General features: G+C 39.0%; 1 protein-coding gene across 1 annotated transcript; it reads right to left on the bottom strand.

The window, feature by feature from the left end:
* Window positions 1-2588: 2588 nt before the first annotated feature.
* On the bottom strand, window positions 2589-5018 carry ino80c (INO80 complex subunit C). Its single transcript, XM_067511721.1, has 5 exons — window positions 4714-5018; window positions 3915-4031; window positions 3724-3835; window positions 3386-3453; window positions 2589-3302 (listed from the first exon to the last, which is right to left on the bottom strand). The coding sequence occupies exons 1-5, from the start codon at window positions 4888-4890 to the stop codon at window positions 3171-3173; spliced, it is 606 nt and encodes a 201-aa protein (XP_067367822.1). The 5' UTR covers window positions 4891-5018; the 3' UTR covers window positions 2589-3170.
* Window positions 5019-16650: the final 11632 nt, after the last annotated feature.

Genomic DNA, 16650 nt, shown 5'->3' with positions numbered 1-16650 from the left:
GTTCTTTTTCTAGGCAGCCACGGGGAAGATCATTCTCGCTGTCTCGAGTTAGGAGTTTAATGTCATGTTCAAGAAGAGCTGAAGTTTGCTAGTGCAAAATAACGGATGATATATAGCATTCAGTGGGATCAGACTGTTGTATTGATGTTTGCAGGGAGTAAAGAAGTTCACTATCCTACTTCTGTTGTTCCAATAGGTCAAAATTATAAATATGAAAGTTCCCCTGCTGGCTTAGCAGACACTGGAGTTTAGTCGAGCTATCGATCAACTCAACAGAGCATGTGGTGCAGTCCTTTTTTCTGACCTGACATTAGACAGTATTTCTGAGGCATTTCTAAATATATTTTAGGAAGGATGTCAAATGAGTAATACAATAGGGTTTCTATCAACAAGCTTTTATTAGCACACTGTGGAAGGAATGTCTTGTCTGTATGACAGCGCCTCTGTTTCAGATGCAACTTGTTGATGAATTAAGTCATGTATCTCATCTGGCCATTTAACAATAATTCAGTATAACCCAGCATGCATCAGATATGGCAAGCTTGTCAACTACCCACCTCTCTACAATCTAAATGTATCAAATTATAATGCTGTTGATGCTGCTAGGGTGTGGTCACTAGGTCCAATGGCACAGGTGGAAGGAACAAAATGTGCTAGGAAGTGAGAGAAACAATGCAATTACTGTCTGTAGGCATTATCCCGCACAGATGCCACCTCCATCTTCACTAAAATGTTACAATGACAAAAGCCCAAGGGCAGACAGGACCTAAATGAGCACCAAGATGACATTAGTTTCATAGAGTGGATCTCCACTGTGTCTGAGAAACTTGCCTGCAGTAGTTCAGCAAAGTACACATGGGAAAACAAAAATCGACAGAGGAGCTGCTCATTGATTTCTACTATCAGTGTGTGTGCTCACTGAAAACACACATGCTGTGCAATGCAGCAGGTGCCAAATCCTCCATCAAAGGAAGATGAGCCATATTATGCACAGCACCGTCAATTTCTTAATTATGGTTATTATATGATAGAGGTGTAGTCCTAAATTGCTTGCATCCATTTCCGTGCCCATGCTAAAATTAGTAATTGTCATCAGCCTGTTTAAATCATGTGTTCATGTTTTATTATAGTTTTTTATGGATAGTAGTATTATGCACTGCTTTTCATATGCATTGTCACTTTTATGAAGTTGTATAATGGTAGTCAGTTATGTCACTTATGTTAATCATATTATTTAGGAAACTGACTTTGTTTATGACAGCATTTTATCAATGGCTAATATTCATCAACCACTACTTGAAGAGACAGTCAGATCTGTGACTGAGTAACGACCAATTCTGCTGCATCAGATTAGGTTAATAGATCCTGGGCTCTGTTCACAAGAAGACACGGTTCTATGACTTTACCAACTACATATGGAACCCAATACAAAAGACACGATCAACAAGGTTAGATGACAGAGCTCTGGCACACCCAGGTGGTGACAATGTGTGATTGCAAATACAGTTTTACCTGCATGATTGGTTGGTTGTGTACTCAAGAAATTGTGCAGTTACTGCAAAGTTCTATGGAATATTCAAATATCTTTTGGAAAGGCAGACATATGCTATAAACACACATATGTGGATGCTCGGAAGGCATATCATTACATTACATCAGACTGATACTGTTATGACAATATTCCTAATAACCTAATCCTGACTTTAAACATATCTTAGAAAAACAGTAAACTTCTACCACTACTGTATAGTTTTTTGGGTAGACACATTGCACAAAGTGTCCAAAATGTCAACACATACTCTTCCACATATAAACAAACTCTATTGGATCATGTGCCTTAGCAGCAGAAAGCTGTAGGACTGTTCATTAATCACACTGACTTTTGCATGTTATAACAAGAAATGGTGGACACTGCCAGACGTACTATTCTGCTGTTATAAGCATTACCAAAGTACAGAGCTGGGAGAAGTTACACTCACATGGCATGTGTAACTGGTCATTTGGAAGAAGTCATCCAATGGCTCATTTATGTGTTTTAGCCTCTCAAAAAACAATAAGGTTCATTGCTTTGCGCACAGACACAGACTATTGGCCAGTGTGTATTCACAGTGTCTGTAAATTATTATTTGTCTGATTTATACTGATTTACTTAGATAAATTAGACTTTGTTCAGTAAAGTCGTGAGAAATTTCATCAGATATACCATTGGAATTATCCTAGATGGCTACCAGTCAGACGGCAAACAAGAGATCAAATGCAGCTGTTAAACAAAAATGATGTGGAACTAATTTTTCATTTACAGAATTAAATCAGACCTTAACCTTCACATACAAAGCAGGTTTGGCCCATTTAGATATACATGTATTACATGCATGCAAAAGAAGATCAGGCAAACAACTAAATAATCAAGCAGATTTATCATGTAGGACACTCATTGTCTTAAGTGTTTTATGTCAGTAATTAACAAATGTGTTTGCAGGTTTTTGTATGTCTATGTTAGACTAATACTAATTTCTTTTTTGCTTTTATTAGATTTATTTTTATGTTTAGTGAAGAAGTGGACATGAAACATGGGACAAAGCAGGAAGTATGGTCCAAAGTTGGGCTTTAATACGGGACATACATGGCATGTGGCACTCATTTGCCAGGGCGCTTCCAACTTAAGTTCGTGCTAATGTGACACTCAGAATAGGGCCTTTCTGCTTCTCTTTTTACTTCTCTCTTCTTCAATGGAAACAATATAGATGATATTTTATCACCTAAAGCAGTCCAGCCAGTAATACCTGTATTTAGTACATTAGAAGGCACTATACTGTAGTACTAAGCCATTCCAAGCTCAGAAAACTGTGCAAACACAGTATCAAGAATGCTACTGATTATTTACATTTAAACAAACATTTGAAGAGAAAACATGTTTTGTACAGTTCACTGGACATTATAACATCTAGCTACTGACAATGTAAATAAAATATTTAACATTTATCACACAGTAACAAGTATGACTCTGCAGTGCAGTGCAAAGGTCAGCCTTTCAGTGATGCTCACCACTGAGTTGCCTTTGTTTGAGCGGCATTTGCTCTCAGCCTCCTGGTTGACCCAAAAGCGTCCTACACTGACATGTGTTCAGTTCTGGTTTGAACCTGTTTCAGGTTTCCAGTGCTGCTCTGCTCTCAGGGTACAATGCAAGTTGCCTTTCGAAGGGCCAGGTAGCCTGTAACAACATCCGTTGGGAGGAGGCAAATGTAGGAGAACTCCTCAGAAGATGTGAAGCGCAGCTTTGTCTGAGGGTCTGTGTAGTTTGACTGAGTGAAAACAATAGATTATTCACTGTGGGCTTTAAAAAGTATTATCATACAATGTGAATTTCAGCTATGTGATTACTGACCGGGAGTCCAGAGATGTCAGAGTATTTCTTGGCTGGCTTTAAGGAGGGAGGTGCGTCAATGCTGAAGTCTGTGAACACAGAAAGGTCCTAAACTGAATTAGTGATTAGAACTGAAACATTATAAGCTTTTTTCCCACAATTGGCAAAATGGCAAAACTGTCTTTTTTGAATGACAGGTTTGTTCACTCTTATTTGTAAACTACATTTTGCTTTAATAAAAGTCTTTCCCCATTATTATCAGTATACATTTAAAAATTAAATATAGAAAATTAAATATAGAAACAGGCCCTAATGCTAAACATTTAAAACAGGTCCTAGTTAAAAACAAGAAAACCTACAGTTAGGATCATTGAGCTTCCAGGGTAGTGTCCTCTCCAAAGCCAGGATCTGCTTGAGATTCTTCCAGGTCCTGTTCTTCTTACCTGCTGCTGCTCCACCAATCCCAGAATGCTGCCAAGAATAGGAAATAGAAATTCATGTGAAAACAACAGAAACATATAAACTTCAATTCAAGTGGAGAGACACTCACCATAAATGTAGGGTCTTTGAATGGTGGAGGCTTTGCTGTGGACTCTGTAGGAGCAGGTAGACCGCTGTCAACAGTTCCCATAGCCTTTACCTCTGAACCCATCTCTACTGCTGTAATCTGGTGAAACATACATACATGTCACAATAAAATATTGGTCACTTTAGATTTCACTTTACACTTGTGTTTTGAATGTACACAAACTAAGTTTGGAAATCACAGTGTCACCTGGAAGCTAAAGGCACAATGCAGTGTAGTTCACAGTGCCCCAGAATAGGAATACAATTCCTACTGAAAACATGATGGGAGTGTGAGTGGACAGTTTTCATCCTCTCATTATGGGTTAACAGAGTGTTAAATTAACACTTAGAGAATAAGCATTTATTTGGGGGGGCATTTGAAAATACAATGCTAATGTGAAAAATGCTAATGAGCGCCTCCTCTGTTTAGGAAGGATAAACGCCTCCGATACAGGTCATCGTCGTAATCAGTAGGTATTTTACATTATCTGGATGTAAAACATATAAAGTAACGTTTGATTAGATTCCAAAAACCAGAACATTTGCAATAAAACTAAGGTACAATAAGTAAAGTGAGTTTACAACTGTAACTAATGAACTAATGAACACTATTGTGTATACATGTTATGCATACAGGTGAATTAGGAACCTGCAACATGTTGTAACTGAGTAAAAGTAAAAGTCTAAACCCTAAAGAGGGTCACGGTAGAACAACTATAATTAAGCCACAAGGACGAGATTATTTCCCGCATCACCCTGTGTGTGTGTGAGAACCAGTTTACCGTCACATGTGTGTGTGTTGGGGGTGTCGCTGTCGGTTGTCCTTTCTTCTTCTTGCTGCCCGGGTTCTGCGGAGCGGCAGATACCGCCGGGCTACCGGCTCGTTTCTTCACCCGGAGAGCGGCGGAGCTGCCTACTGCCGGCTGAGCTCTCACGGTTATTGGGAGCTGGGATGCCATTTGTACTGACACCGCTTTAATTTAGCCGTAATATGGAGAATTACGTTGTAAATTAAGCCTTTTCAGCCGACACTTAGCATCAAGCGTTGACTATCCGGAGCGTAAACGTCGCTTTACCCGGATATGAAACGAATCCACTTCCGGTTTACGTTAAAGCAATTTTATTTCCTGCATTATCTCTATTACAGTTAGCCACTGTCGCCCCCCCCATCTCACCCTCCATTTATGTGTAACAAAAAATAATATATATTTTTATATATGATATACTAGAACATGGATTTGGGATTAAAGGAACCACATTACATTGGTTTAAATCTTATCTGTCAGACAGATTCCAACTTGTTCATGTTAATGATGACTCTTCTTTATGCACCAAAGTTAGTTATGGAGTTCCACAGGGCTCTGTGTTAGGACCAATACTTTTCAATCTGTATATGTCACCTTTAGGCAAAATTATTAGGAAATATTCCATAAACTTCCACTGCTATGCAGATGATACCCAGCTCTATTTATCTGTGAAACCAGAAGATACTAACCAATTAGTCAAAGTCAAAGCATGTCTAAAAGACATAAAGACCTGGATGTTCTAAAATTTCCTACTTCTAAATTCAGACAAAACAAAAATCATCCTCTTTGGGCCTAAAAACATGAGAAATATGCTGTCTAACAATATAGTTACTTTAGATGACATAACTTTGGCCTCCAGTACTGCGGTGAGGAACCTTGGAGTTATTTTTGACCAGGATTTGATGTTTACGTCACATATAAGACAAATCTCTAGAACAGCCTCCTTCCACATACGGAACATTGCTAAAATTAGAAGCATCCTGTCTCAAAGTGATGCCGAAAAACTGGTCCATGCATTTGTTACTTCTAGGTTGGACTACTGTAATTCCCTACTTCTGGGGTGTCCTAATAACTCTCTAAAAAGAATTCAATTAATCCAAAATGCTGCAGCAAGAGTGCTGACTGGATTAGGAAAGAGAGATCATATTTCACCTTCACTAGCTTCTCTCCATTGGCTTCCCATAAAATCTAGAATAGAATTCAAAACCCTCCTCCTTACATACAAAGCTCTTAATGGTCAAGCTCCATCATATTTAAAAGATCTCATAGTTCTGTATCACCCGATTAGACCACTTCGATCCCAGAATACAGGCCTACTTGTGGTTCCCAGAGTTTGGAAAAGTAGAATGGGAGGCAGAGCTTTTAGCTATCAAGCTCCTCTCCTCTGAAACCAGCTTCCAATCCAAATTCGGGGGGCAGACACCCTCTCTACTTTTAAGACTAGGCTTAAAACCTTCCTTTTTGATAAAGCTTATAGTTAAAACTGCTCATTCAACCTGAACTAGCTCCTACTTAATATGCTGTAGGTTTAGAGTGTTGGGGGACTCCTGCAAGTGCAATGAGCTCCCCTCCTCTTTTTCTCTATACATTTATTCGTCACCACTGTATGCCATTCATTTTGTGTCCTACCAACCTGTACAATGCTTTGTTGTTGCTTTTGTTGTTGTTTTGATGTTGCTTTTCGTTGCTCTGTTCTTTTCTCCCTCCACTTTCCACTCACCCCAACCGGTGAAGGCAGATGGCTGCCCACCCTGAGCCGGGTTCTGCTGTAGGTTTCTCCCGTTAAAGGGAGTTTTTCCGCTCCACTGTTGCCTAGGGCTTGCTCAAGGGGAATTTGTTGGGTTGCTTCTACATACTTGTGTAGTCTGGACTTTATTCTGTAAAGTGCCTTGAGATGACTTTGTTGTAAATTGGCGCTATATAAATAAAGTTGAATTGAATTGAATTGAATATATATTAGTGTATATACTGAGGAGTTTTCAGCCTGTTGACCTCCTGATTCCTCTGATCAGGTGACATGCACAGGCACTGCTTTGTTTCAATATCAGAAGACAAAAACATTGCAGACTGCAGATCAAAGTGGCAACTTTGGGGCAGGAGGTAGAGCAGTCGTCCACCAACCCTCGGGTTGTTGGTTCCAGTGATCGGTGTGTGAATGGGTGAATAAAAATTAGTGTAAAAAGCTTTGGGTATCAATAGGTAGAACAGCGCTACATACTGGTAGGTAAGTGCAGACCATTTACCAGAAACTAGATATACAGTTGCATATGCAATGAGCTGTTTTTTCTGAACATGATATTGTTCCACTGCTGAACAGTGTGCTGTAAATTTTATTCCATCAGAAACCTACATAAGGCACTTTCTGTAACATAATGAAATACACTTTAGACATTTAGCACAGTAAGTCATATCTATTCTTTCACAGAGGTTTTCTTACGCCCTGTGGATTTATACTAGTATGTTGTATATTTAAAATTAGCCAAACTCACACAAAGTTCTGATATTGGCCTTTATGAAAACAATATCTCATCATATTGCTGCTTGTTTTGTACAGTAGGGTTATATTAAGGTTTCCCCCAGCCTGAATTTATTTGCATCATATTTCAATATTTTTTTCTTCCTTTAACAATTAGTACTCGACTCTACAGAGAGCTACTTAGTCATGACTCACTAACGATTTGGGAAGAAATTAGTCCAGGTATTACGGTGCATCTGTAGCAGTCCACAAGAATTTAGCATTAGACTATAATTTTTTATCTGAGAAAACCTAAGCTAAATATTTTAACTTGAAAATCTGAATGAACACTTCACTTGTTCCAAGGTTGTATAATAGCAGCATGGCTATGTCTGTACATAACAACCTTTAACGCATTAACAAAAGATTTTTGAAAATAATTAAAAATGATCAGGAATCTGAAAAAAAAAACCTGTTTACTAGTTAAACAGTTAGATACTATGTACGTTTTAGTTTAAACAGCAAAAGCGTCCAATGTCCCAGTAAGGTAAGATGTGACGGATAAGATATATATTATGAATAGGTCTAATATTGCATAGGTTCCACTTTTACCACCAAAACAGCATGGATTCCACTAGACCTCTGTAGGTATGCTGTACTGTTCAGCATCGAGGCATCAGTAGCAGATGTTTAAATTCCTGTAAACCGCAAGGTGGGTCCTCCATGGATTGGATTTGTTTTGCCAGAACATCTTGCAGATGCTCAACTGGATTCAGATCTGGAGAACTTAGAGGATAAGTCAACACTTCAAACTGGTTGTTGTGTTCCTCAAACCATTTTTAAACAATTTTTGCAGTGTGGCAGGATGCATTCTCCTGCTGAAATTAATGAGCCTTGGCAGATCTTTTGGGGGAAGGTTTGGACTATATGTCTACAAGTGGAGTGGTTTGGCCAAGGGGGCATGAGATGGAGTGGTGTCCTTCCCAAAAGTATTGGGAAAGACACCCAAAAGTATTGGGTGTGGAAACAGGAACAGAAAGAATGTGTAAATATACATAGTTAGAAGTCTCACACATAATCCGGTGAAGTTGGCAGAGCTGAGTACAGCTGTCACAGCAAGTCTTGTCAGCTGTATGGGAGTGATACAGATTTAGTGTTAACTGTGACAATGAGAGGAAGAAAGTAGTGTGAAAATGTGAAAATATGTGCAACACTTCAACACCTGTGGTCTCTGCTATTAGCAGTACTTTCAATATGAAAAACGGTTTAAGAAGAAATCACCCCTGGGTGTCTGTTGATAGCACAAGGAGGAGAGTGAGTTAGGGAAGAGCATCTGATGCTCCCAAATAGCATTTCATTTCCACACAGATCATCCCAGTGCAAAATCCCTGAAAGAATCTAATAAGCCAAACACATGGCACTTGTGAGTCTTTTTTATTTTAATTTGTTGTTAAATTTGTCAGCTGTCAACGTGTAAAAATCTGTGGCTCCAGTCAGCACATCCCAACTGAGTAAACACTCCAACTCAGCTTAGACCTGCCAAGTTTAAGAGGACTAAAAATAAACACTTATGATCCGAAAATTTTTCTCAGAAGAGGTAACAAACTAAGTTAGGTAATCAAATTTGAGGTACGCTACCTTTTATTAGTATTACCGCTTTTTGTGATTTTCACTTTTACTCTCCTCCCTCTCCCTCTTTCTCTCTCTATATATATATATATATTGCATGTACTTTGACGTTACTTCTTCTTGTAGTAGAATTTTCTTTTGTGCTTTCCCTTGAGTTTTGGTTTTGTGTACTTCTAACACCTCTAATAATTTGTTTTTGTTTTCCAAACAGAGCAGAAAATGGAAAACAGTCCTGCAGTCAAATTAACACCTTCACTTTTTAAATTTTAAGTGATACTCTGCTCAGCAAAGCTGACATGTTTTATTTGTTGGAGATGATGATAAACATTTTTGACAGTAAAATTTAAGATAGACAAATGACAATGTATGGAATTGAATTTTATTAAATTTGCTTTGAAAAATTGACAGTCATAGATTGACAGTAACAGTATTAATAGTATATATTTAATTTCATTTAAGAAATTAAAATACATATAAAATAAATAAATGTTGTACAAATAATTTATTGTTTAAATAAACAAATTGATAAATTGATATCCTAATATATTTCCAGCTCACCCTTTGCAGGGTCACAGAGGGGCAGGAGCCCCTGGTGACATTACAGTGAGAGGCAAAGTACACTTTGGATGTACTTGTCAATCTGTCACAGGGCTCATCCAAAGGGGTAAATTCAGAGTAATTCATTAACATAACTGCATATGTTTAGAGCATGGAGAGCAATGCAGACTCTACCCACATATAGAACTGGAGCCTCTCTCTGTGTGACTATAGCGCTAACCACTGTGCCTCTTTGCCACCCTCAGAGTGAAGTTGAATCAGACTAAAAAAACAATCTGGGAACTTTGTAAAGAGATTATGATTTCTGTTGTGGAATTTTGAGGGACAGAAACTACCAGCGAATGCTCCTTTTACAACTCTGCAATAGATTTGTAGATTTTTACATCATTAGTGTAGCTGAATTGGATTTTTGCACAAGACTGTTGTGTTTTCTGTTTTCTTTCTTCGGACACGTTTAGTTGTTACTTTGTTTTTTGTTGCTACTTTCTAAGCCTTTTGTTACCTTTTCCCTGATATGCTCAGCCGCCCTAATTCTCCTTTTCTCCTTGCCTCCTCACCTGCACTGGCTTTCTCTCCGTCCAGTCTCCAGGTTCCACTGCAGATGATCTCTGCTCCTTCACTCTGCCATAAGAACTCTTAACCATAAATAACCTCAGTGTTCGAACAATTACTTACCTTCTCCTTCTCAGATCTCCACACCTCCACCCCGTCTCTCTTCAGCGTACGCCTTTCCATTTTGCCACGTCGCCTGCTTCACTATATCACTATTGCACCAAGAACAAATACATTGCTGCCTTCCATTATCTTACCTGTCCTGCATTATTTTTTGGGTAAAATTAACACTGATAGTGGCGGGGTACACCCTGGACAGGTCGCCAGTCTATCAGTGCCAAAACACACATTCACACCTACATTTTAGTGACCAATTAACCTAAGATGCATGTCTGTACATTTTAAAATAAGTACTTAATACTTGAACTTGCAATAGAACTTAAATTTGAAGAGGTACTTCTATTTCCAGTGGAGTCATTTTTAAGACAAACACTTATTACTTAATTAAACTATTGGGTATTGGACGATTGAGTTTGTGTAGAACTGCCTCTTCTGTCAGTGGAGTGTTAGTGACACCATGTGGTTAACAGGAGGTTCATCAACAAGACTATTTACCTATGATCACATAACAGATGGAAAGACAACAAGTGTGCATTTTATCTCTTTGGTGGGCCCAAAGTATAAATCTGCTAACCTTGACAGATAAAAGTGTGTCTAAACACAGGACAAATTCTGTGACCACTGCCACCTTACTTTCAGCCTGATCATCTTTGGCATATGAGTGCTTGTGATGAAATTAAAAACAAACTACTCACATTATAATTGTATTTAAAATACATACACTGTAGGTATTTTTCTTCTTCTCATCTTGTTACCCTGGTATTCCCCCAAGTCTTCTTATTAGGTAGAAACAAATGTGTATAGTGGAGGTACTGTAGAGGTACACTGTTGTTACCAATAAGAACACTAAGTTCACTGTACTTACCCTGTAAGTCACGGGCTGTAATCTAAAGCATAATTTATTTCTGTTGATATTTCTGGCCAACTATCATTGGTGTTTAAGTATTTGACTAAGGCTTTTTTTGCTTGATAATCCCTAAAATGAAGGTGTGTGTGTGCTTGGCAAAGCTGAGAGTAAATTTAACCAAAGAACTTTAAATGATCGAAAGAAGAAACCACTTTAAATCATTTGCAAGTAAAATGTAGAAGCCAATAGGGAGAAAAGGAAAACAAATATCCAGAATAGTATCTAGGCTTATCCAATGTCATAACCCAGTTAAAAAAAACAGTTTCTCCTGTCGTATTGATCTTTTCATGGCCTCTTTACTGTATACACTATGTGTGTTGTAATACCACGCAGGGTTACAAATCATAGGTTGGGAAGCACTGCAGTAGAATAAAAATAGAACAGTATTCTTTTGAGAGGAACTGAGAGCAACTTTACCTTACAGAGCTCTTTAAAGTAGTTATTAAAAAAGCTTATTTTACGCAGCATGTACCCCTGCAGGCTTAGGTGGCCTTCAGTAATACTTTTTGATTAGAGCAGGATGCCATGCCTTAGATACATGGTTATTCTCTTGTCACAGTATTTTGCACAGACACCTGTGAGGGGAGAGTGCCTCTAGCATAACCATCAGTCTGTGCTTTCCCACCAGGGAGGGGCCTGTCAGCATCCACAAATCTCCACAAAGATGTACCACATCCAAATTCAACACAGTGCCCTCTGAGCAACAGCAGAGACCCCGGTGAAATGATGCTGGTATTATACCTGTATGTGTGGAAGGGGATTTGACACAAATACAGAAGCCTTACTCCTTTGCTGTTCTTGTCCTGTTTTTATAGTGACTAGAGGACCACATTCGCAGGGGAAATGCTGATTTAGAGGAAGGTCTTTCCAAACGTCTCATTCATTTTTTAGTACTGGCACACTGCTGCTGCCAGCTACATGAATAAAGTATATCTAGACTCTGTGTAAGCTCAATTGCAAACAGATGAATGTTTTATTGGTGAAGTGAAACTATTTTTTTCTTACTTTAGAGTATTGGAAACACTGTCACGCTTGTATTAGAGTGGACCCAAATGCGATCACGGGGAGAGGAAATTTGATTATATAAGTTAATTTATTTCTGAAACAAAAGGGAAAGAAAGGAGCAACAAAAATTCACTCTAAAAGGAGATCAGAGACAGGTATGTTAAAAAGCAACTAAGAAGCTCAAAATACAGAAACGGGCACTAATGAACTTAACAAGGGTAAAGCTCACTGGTGGAAGAACATAATACAGGAACTACAGGAAATAAACATGAAACTAGGGAAGTAAGACTAAAGTATCAGAATATTAATAAAAACAGGATCTCAGATAATGTATACCAGGGTAAGTGAAACTAAGAATCCAAAAGAGAGTACAAAATAGAGGGAACAGCAGGGACAGAGCTGGATAACCAAAGGATGAGAGTGTAAACCTAAAAATCACTCCAAAACACTCCAAAATAATAAGAAATGCATGAAAAAAAACACAAATCGGGGAAAGACTAAAACACAACACAGGACTAGAATAACTAAGGAGGCTAAACATGAACCAGGGCTGGGATAACTAAGAACTATTATAAGTAGGAAGAAGCAGAATGCAAACAAATGGATGTAAGGCAGGTTAACAGTAACCTAAATGTGGGCATCAACTAAGCAGGTCTGGAATATATGCAAACAGATAACCATAAGTGCATGCCACAGAGCAGACTAGAAACAGCTGTCAACTGAAATATGTATGCAAACAGTGCAAAACAGGGACACAATAAACCAAACCTAGACCAAAATGGCGCATGTGAGGTCATACACTTGGTTGCAGCCAGAGTTCAGACCCAACATCTCCACGTCAGTAAAACAATGTAACTGGTGGTGAACTTCAGGAAGTCCGGGACTCCTGTCAATCCTCTCTCCATATGGGGAGAGGGGGTGAAAGTTGTTTAGCAGTTTACAATTTATTGTCTACCTGGATAATAAAGTGGACTGATCAGTTAATACAGCATCACTATACAGGAAAACACAGAGCAAGCTGTATTTTCTAAGGAGACTAAGGTCCTTCAACATTTATGAGTCCGTGGTAGCCAGCTCCATCTTCTATGCTGTGGTTTGCTGGGGCAGCAATATGAAGGTGACAGACAGTAACAGACTGGACAAACTAATAAGGAGGGCTTATTCTGTATTGGGGGACCCTCTGCATGTTGCGGCTGAGACCTTAAACTCCTCTCAATCCTGGAACAATCCCTCCCACCCACTCTACTGCGTGCTGGCTGCAGAGAGAAGCACTTTCAGCCAGAGACTGGTCACAGTCAAGTGCTCCACAGAACGCCACAGGATGTCCTTTTTCCCAGTGCCCATTAAACTGTTCAACTCATGGTCAACTCAACTAAATGGTCCAAATGGAGAAATAGTATTGCTTTTATTTCATTTATTATTTTTATTTCATTTATGTTTACTCCTTTAGCTGGGTTTTTTCTTACTTATTGATGAGTAGTTTGTACTTGTACTTGTTTATTTACTTGGTTTTGTGGGAGTTTTTTTCCTTTCTTTTCTCCTTGTCACGTGGAGAGCAGCTGTATCAAGGCAACACAATTTCCCCAAGGGATCAATAAAGTTGTTTGAATCTATAAAAATAATAGGTAACAGAGTCCACAAATGAGAATCAGGCATTGGGCATAGAAAGGGAAGAATAACAAGGATCTGGCAGGGAACTGTGGGGAGAGCTGGATGTAAATAGGCAGAGGAACACGTGAAAACGACCAGGACTGGTGATGAGTGGTGAAATGGGTGAAATGAACTGAGAGCAGAAAGTGGGGGAAAGGGGCTATAAAATAAAAGTCCAGAACAGGAAGTGAAGCTGGTAACTGAAATCCGGGACCAGATCATGACAAATGTTCTTTCTGAATATATCGCCCATTGTATCAGACAGACACCAGGTTTGCAGCAGCAAGTAAAAGATTTCGTAACAACTGTACTTGGGCTTACAGTCCTGCCTGTTTTGCTGCAGCAATACGTTTATTTTCAAATTGAAACACAAATGCTGCTAGGGATGTGATTTTAAAGAAGATCATGTAAAACAGTTGATGGAGTTCTCTGTTGTAGTCTCTCAGTGAGCAAATCAAACGTGTAAGCCCCAGCCTGAAGCACATCTTATTGATCTGTACCAGTAGGTCATTGACTGGTGGATATATGCCAGAGTTTGTAATGGGAATGGTTAGCATGTGACATGTGTGACATGTGTATATAGGGAAAAATGAATATATCGATGCGGGTAATGACAGACCAATTACATTAAAAAACTGGGCTTTTAACTGTTGTTGTAGCAGTTGCATTTGCAATATTTAAAGTATATACAAAATGTGTATTTCACAACAACAACAAAAAAAAAATAGAAAGATAACTGAGAGTGCCTGGCTGTTGTGTGTTTAGCATGCTCACTCACTTCAGTTCATTTCAATGTGTGATAAATTATGAATTGTATAGTGGGATGCTCAAAGGTGTATCAGTAGTGTTTTGGCCAAGAGGGCAGATCTTTGCTTTTTGTCTTACCTGATTAGTGTTTTTAGATATTTTTTTCTTTTTATTCCCAAATCTTCTTCAAGGCAGAATGGTGCTGGACTGGTTAGGACTGCCCCCTCACAGCTAGAAGACTGTGGTTTTGTATCCCCACGTGACCGTGGCTTTTTTGTGTGGAGTTTTTCCCCATGCTTGTGTGGAATTCCTCCCACAGTCCAAAAACATGCATGCTAGGTTAGGTTAAATTGCCCATAGGTGTGAATGGTTGTCTGGTCTGAGACAGTCTGGGGACCTGTCCTGGATGTACCCTGCCTCTTACGCAGTGGCAGCTGGGATAGGCTCAAGCGCACCCGTGTATCCCTAAACAGGACAAGTTGTTACAGATAATGGATAAACCTTAACATTTGCTATACAAAATTTGGACAAGGTTAATTTTTGTATAAGAAATCAAATTAGTTAATTTACCTTCACAGGCTGAAAGTGGTTAGGTGCGGTCAGGAGTAAGTTTTGTACTCTGAATAAAAGATCAAATTAGAAGCAAAAGAAAGGTTGTGGGAGCATTTTGCAGATGTATAATGACTAATACAAGCTTGCAAGATCATCAAGGGGGACTGCAAATAGGTTGTGTGTATCATATATTGAACCAGTCACTGTGCCGAATCTTGATTCCTGAATACATTCTGCATGACCTGACCTAGCCTGTAGCTATATTGCTATTCATATCAAGTTAAGACAGAGTGTTTCCTGTCAGTGCAGGTAGAGTGTGGAGTCATAAAAATGAGACACGGCTCCTCGCCGACTTCATTATGTGCAACAGGGGTTTGGCAATGATGCTAACACAAACCAATTTGCATTTGCAACTCTGAGAAATTGGACTGACTTCATATCTTGCGCATCCCATATTGGCCACAGAGAATCTTTCACAGAATTACACCTAGAGCTGCACTGCCAATCAGAAACTAGATTTACCATCCCTGTGAATGAGCAGTCAATAAATTGGTATCAACTGAAGGAAATGAACTCACTGAATCAGACAGATAGCTCATCCTGGCACTGGCAATGAACTGAGCTCTCCCAAGTGTTTCTCTTATTCCGGTAATAAATTGTGATAAAAAAAATAAAAACGTAATGCCCACAGTCATGACATTTAAACACTCCCTTGATGGAACAGGTAATAGCGAGCAATACTGTTGACTTCTTATTTATAGCTTCTTGTAACTGAAAGTATCCCATTTGCCATAAACAGCTGTCTTTTCCACGCTCTTTTATGTACTTCCTCCTTTAGGTCAGTCCAATTTGCATCCTCAATACATTACAATATATGAAAAGCTCTTAACTGCATCTAAGGTCTTGGGGATTGATGATATGTTTTTCCCGCTAGTGGCCAATAAAAAAAGATAAAAGTGATATTCCCCTGTCGTAGTCACCTGTTAGAGCTTCCCAAAATTTAAAACACAGTGTTCACAACAAACAAAAGTCTTTGAGGTACACGTATGCATCTTCCTATTGGACACACATTTATTACTTTAGTCTTAAACATCTTTTTTTTTTTGTCCTTTCTGCTTATGCCGTGAGTTCAGTGAGTTGCCACAGCGGATCAATCTCCGCATGTTGATTTGGCACAGTTTTTACGCCAGATGCCCTTCCTGATGCAACCCTCCCCAGTTTCAACCAGGCTTGGACCGGCACTGCACAGCTGGGGATGGGAATGGGCTGTTAGGGGTTCCTTACACTTATAGCCGTATAGCCGGGGCCAGGAATTTGTGGTCCGTGGACGACTGCCTAAACAATTGAGCTACAGCCGCCCCTAACTCTAATTTAAACTCTACTCTCTATTTCAAAACATCGCTGTTTTGAAATTCAAAAATTAAAATGTCTCTCCACTAGATTTAAGATTTTATCAATCTAATAATGGGATGGAATGGGAACACAGAACTTCTCTATGAAATTCACCATGTGGGATTATAGTTTAACTCATTTGCTCTTAATATGTGTTTTTCATCAAGTATTGAGGAGTGTCCCTGCCCTCAGGTTTAAAAAAAATCCTGGCATTTGGATGGCTTATTGAAAATATGCAAATATACATGGGAGGAGATTGAGCTGCTCACTTTTCACATGGTTTGGTAAAATACAATCTGATAAAGGCTACAGCCAGTTCATAAGAAGTTTACTGATGTTTAGTCTA

This window comes from Channa argus, chromosome 7, assembly GCF_033026475.1.
Source record: "Channa argus isolate prfri chromosome 7, Channa argus male v1.0, whole genome shotgun sequence".
Taxonomy (NCBI): Eukaryota; Metazoa; Chordata; class Actinopteri; order Anabantiformes; family Channidae; genus Channa; species Channa argus.
This window is presented reverse-complemented; position numbering and strand designations above follow the sequence as displayed.

Excerpts from the sequence above, each read along its gene's own strand:
- ino80c (XM_067511721.1), bottom strand. The coding sequence starts at position 4,890 with ATGGCATCCCAGCTCCCAATAACCGTGAGAGCTCAGCCGGCAGTAGGC. Across the intron at positions 4,032-4,713 it reads CAACACACACACATGTGACG|ATTACAGCAGTAGAGATGGG; the intron begins GTAAACTGGTTC and ends ATGTTTCACCAG. Across the intron at positions 3,454-3,723 it reads GAAGCTCAATGATCCTAACT|ACTTCAGCATTGACGCACCT; the intron begins GTAGGTTTTCTT and ends CTGTGTTCACAG.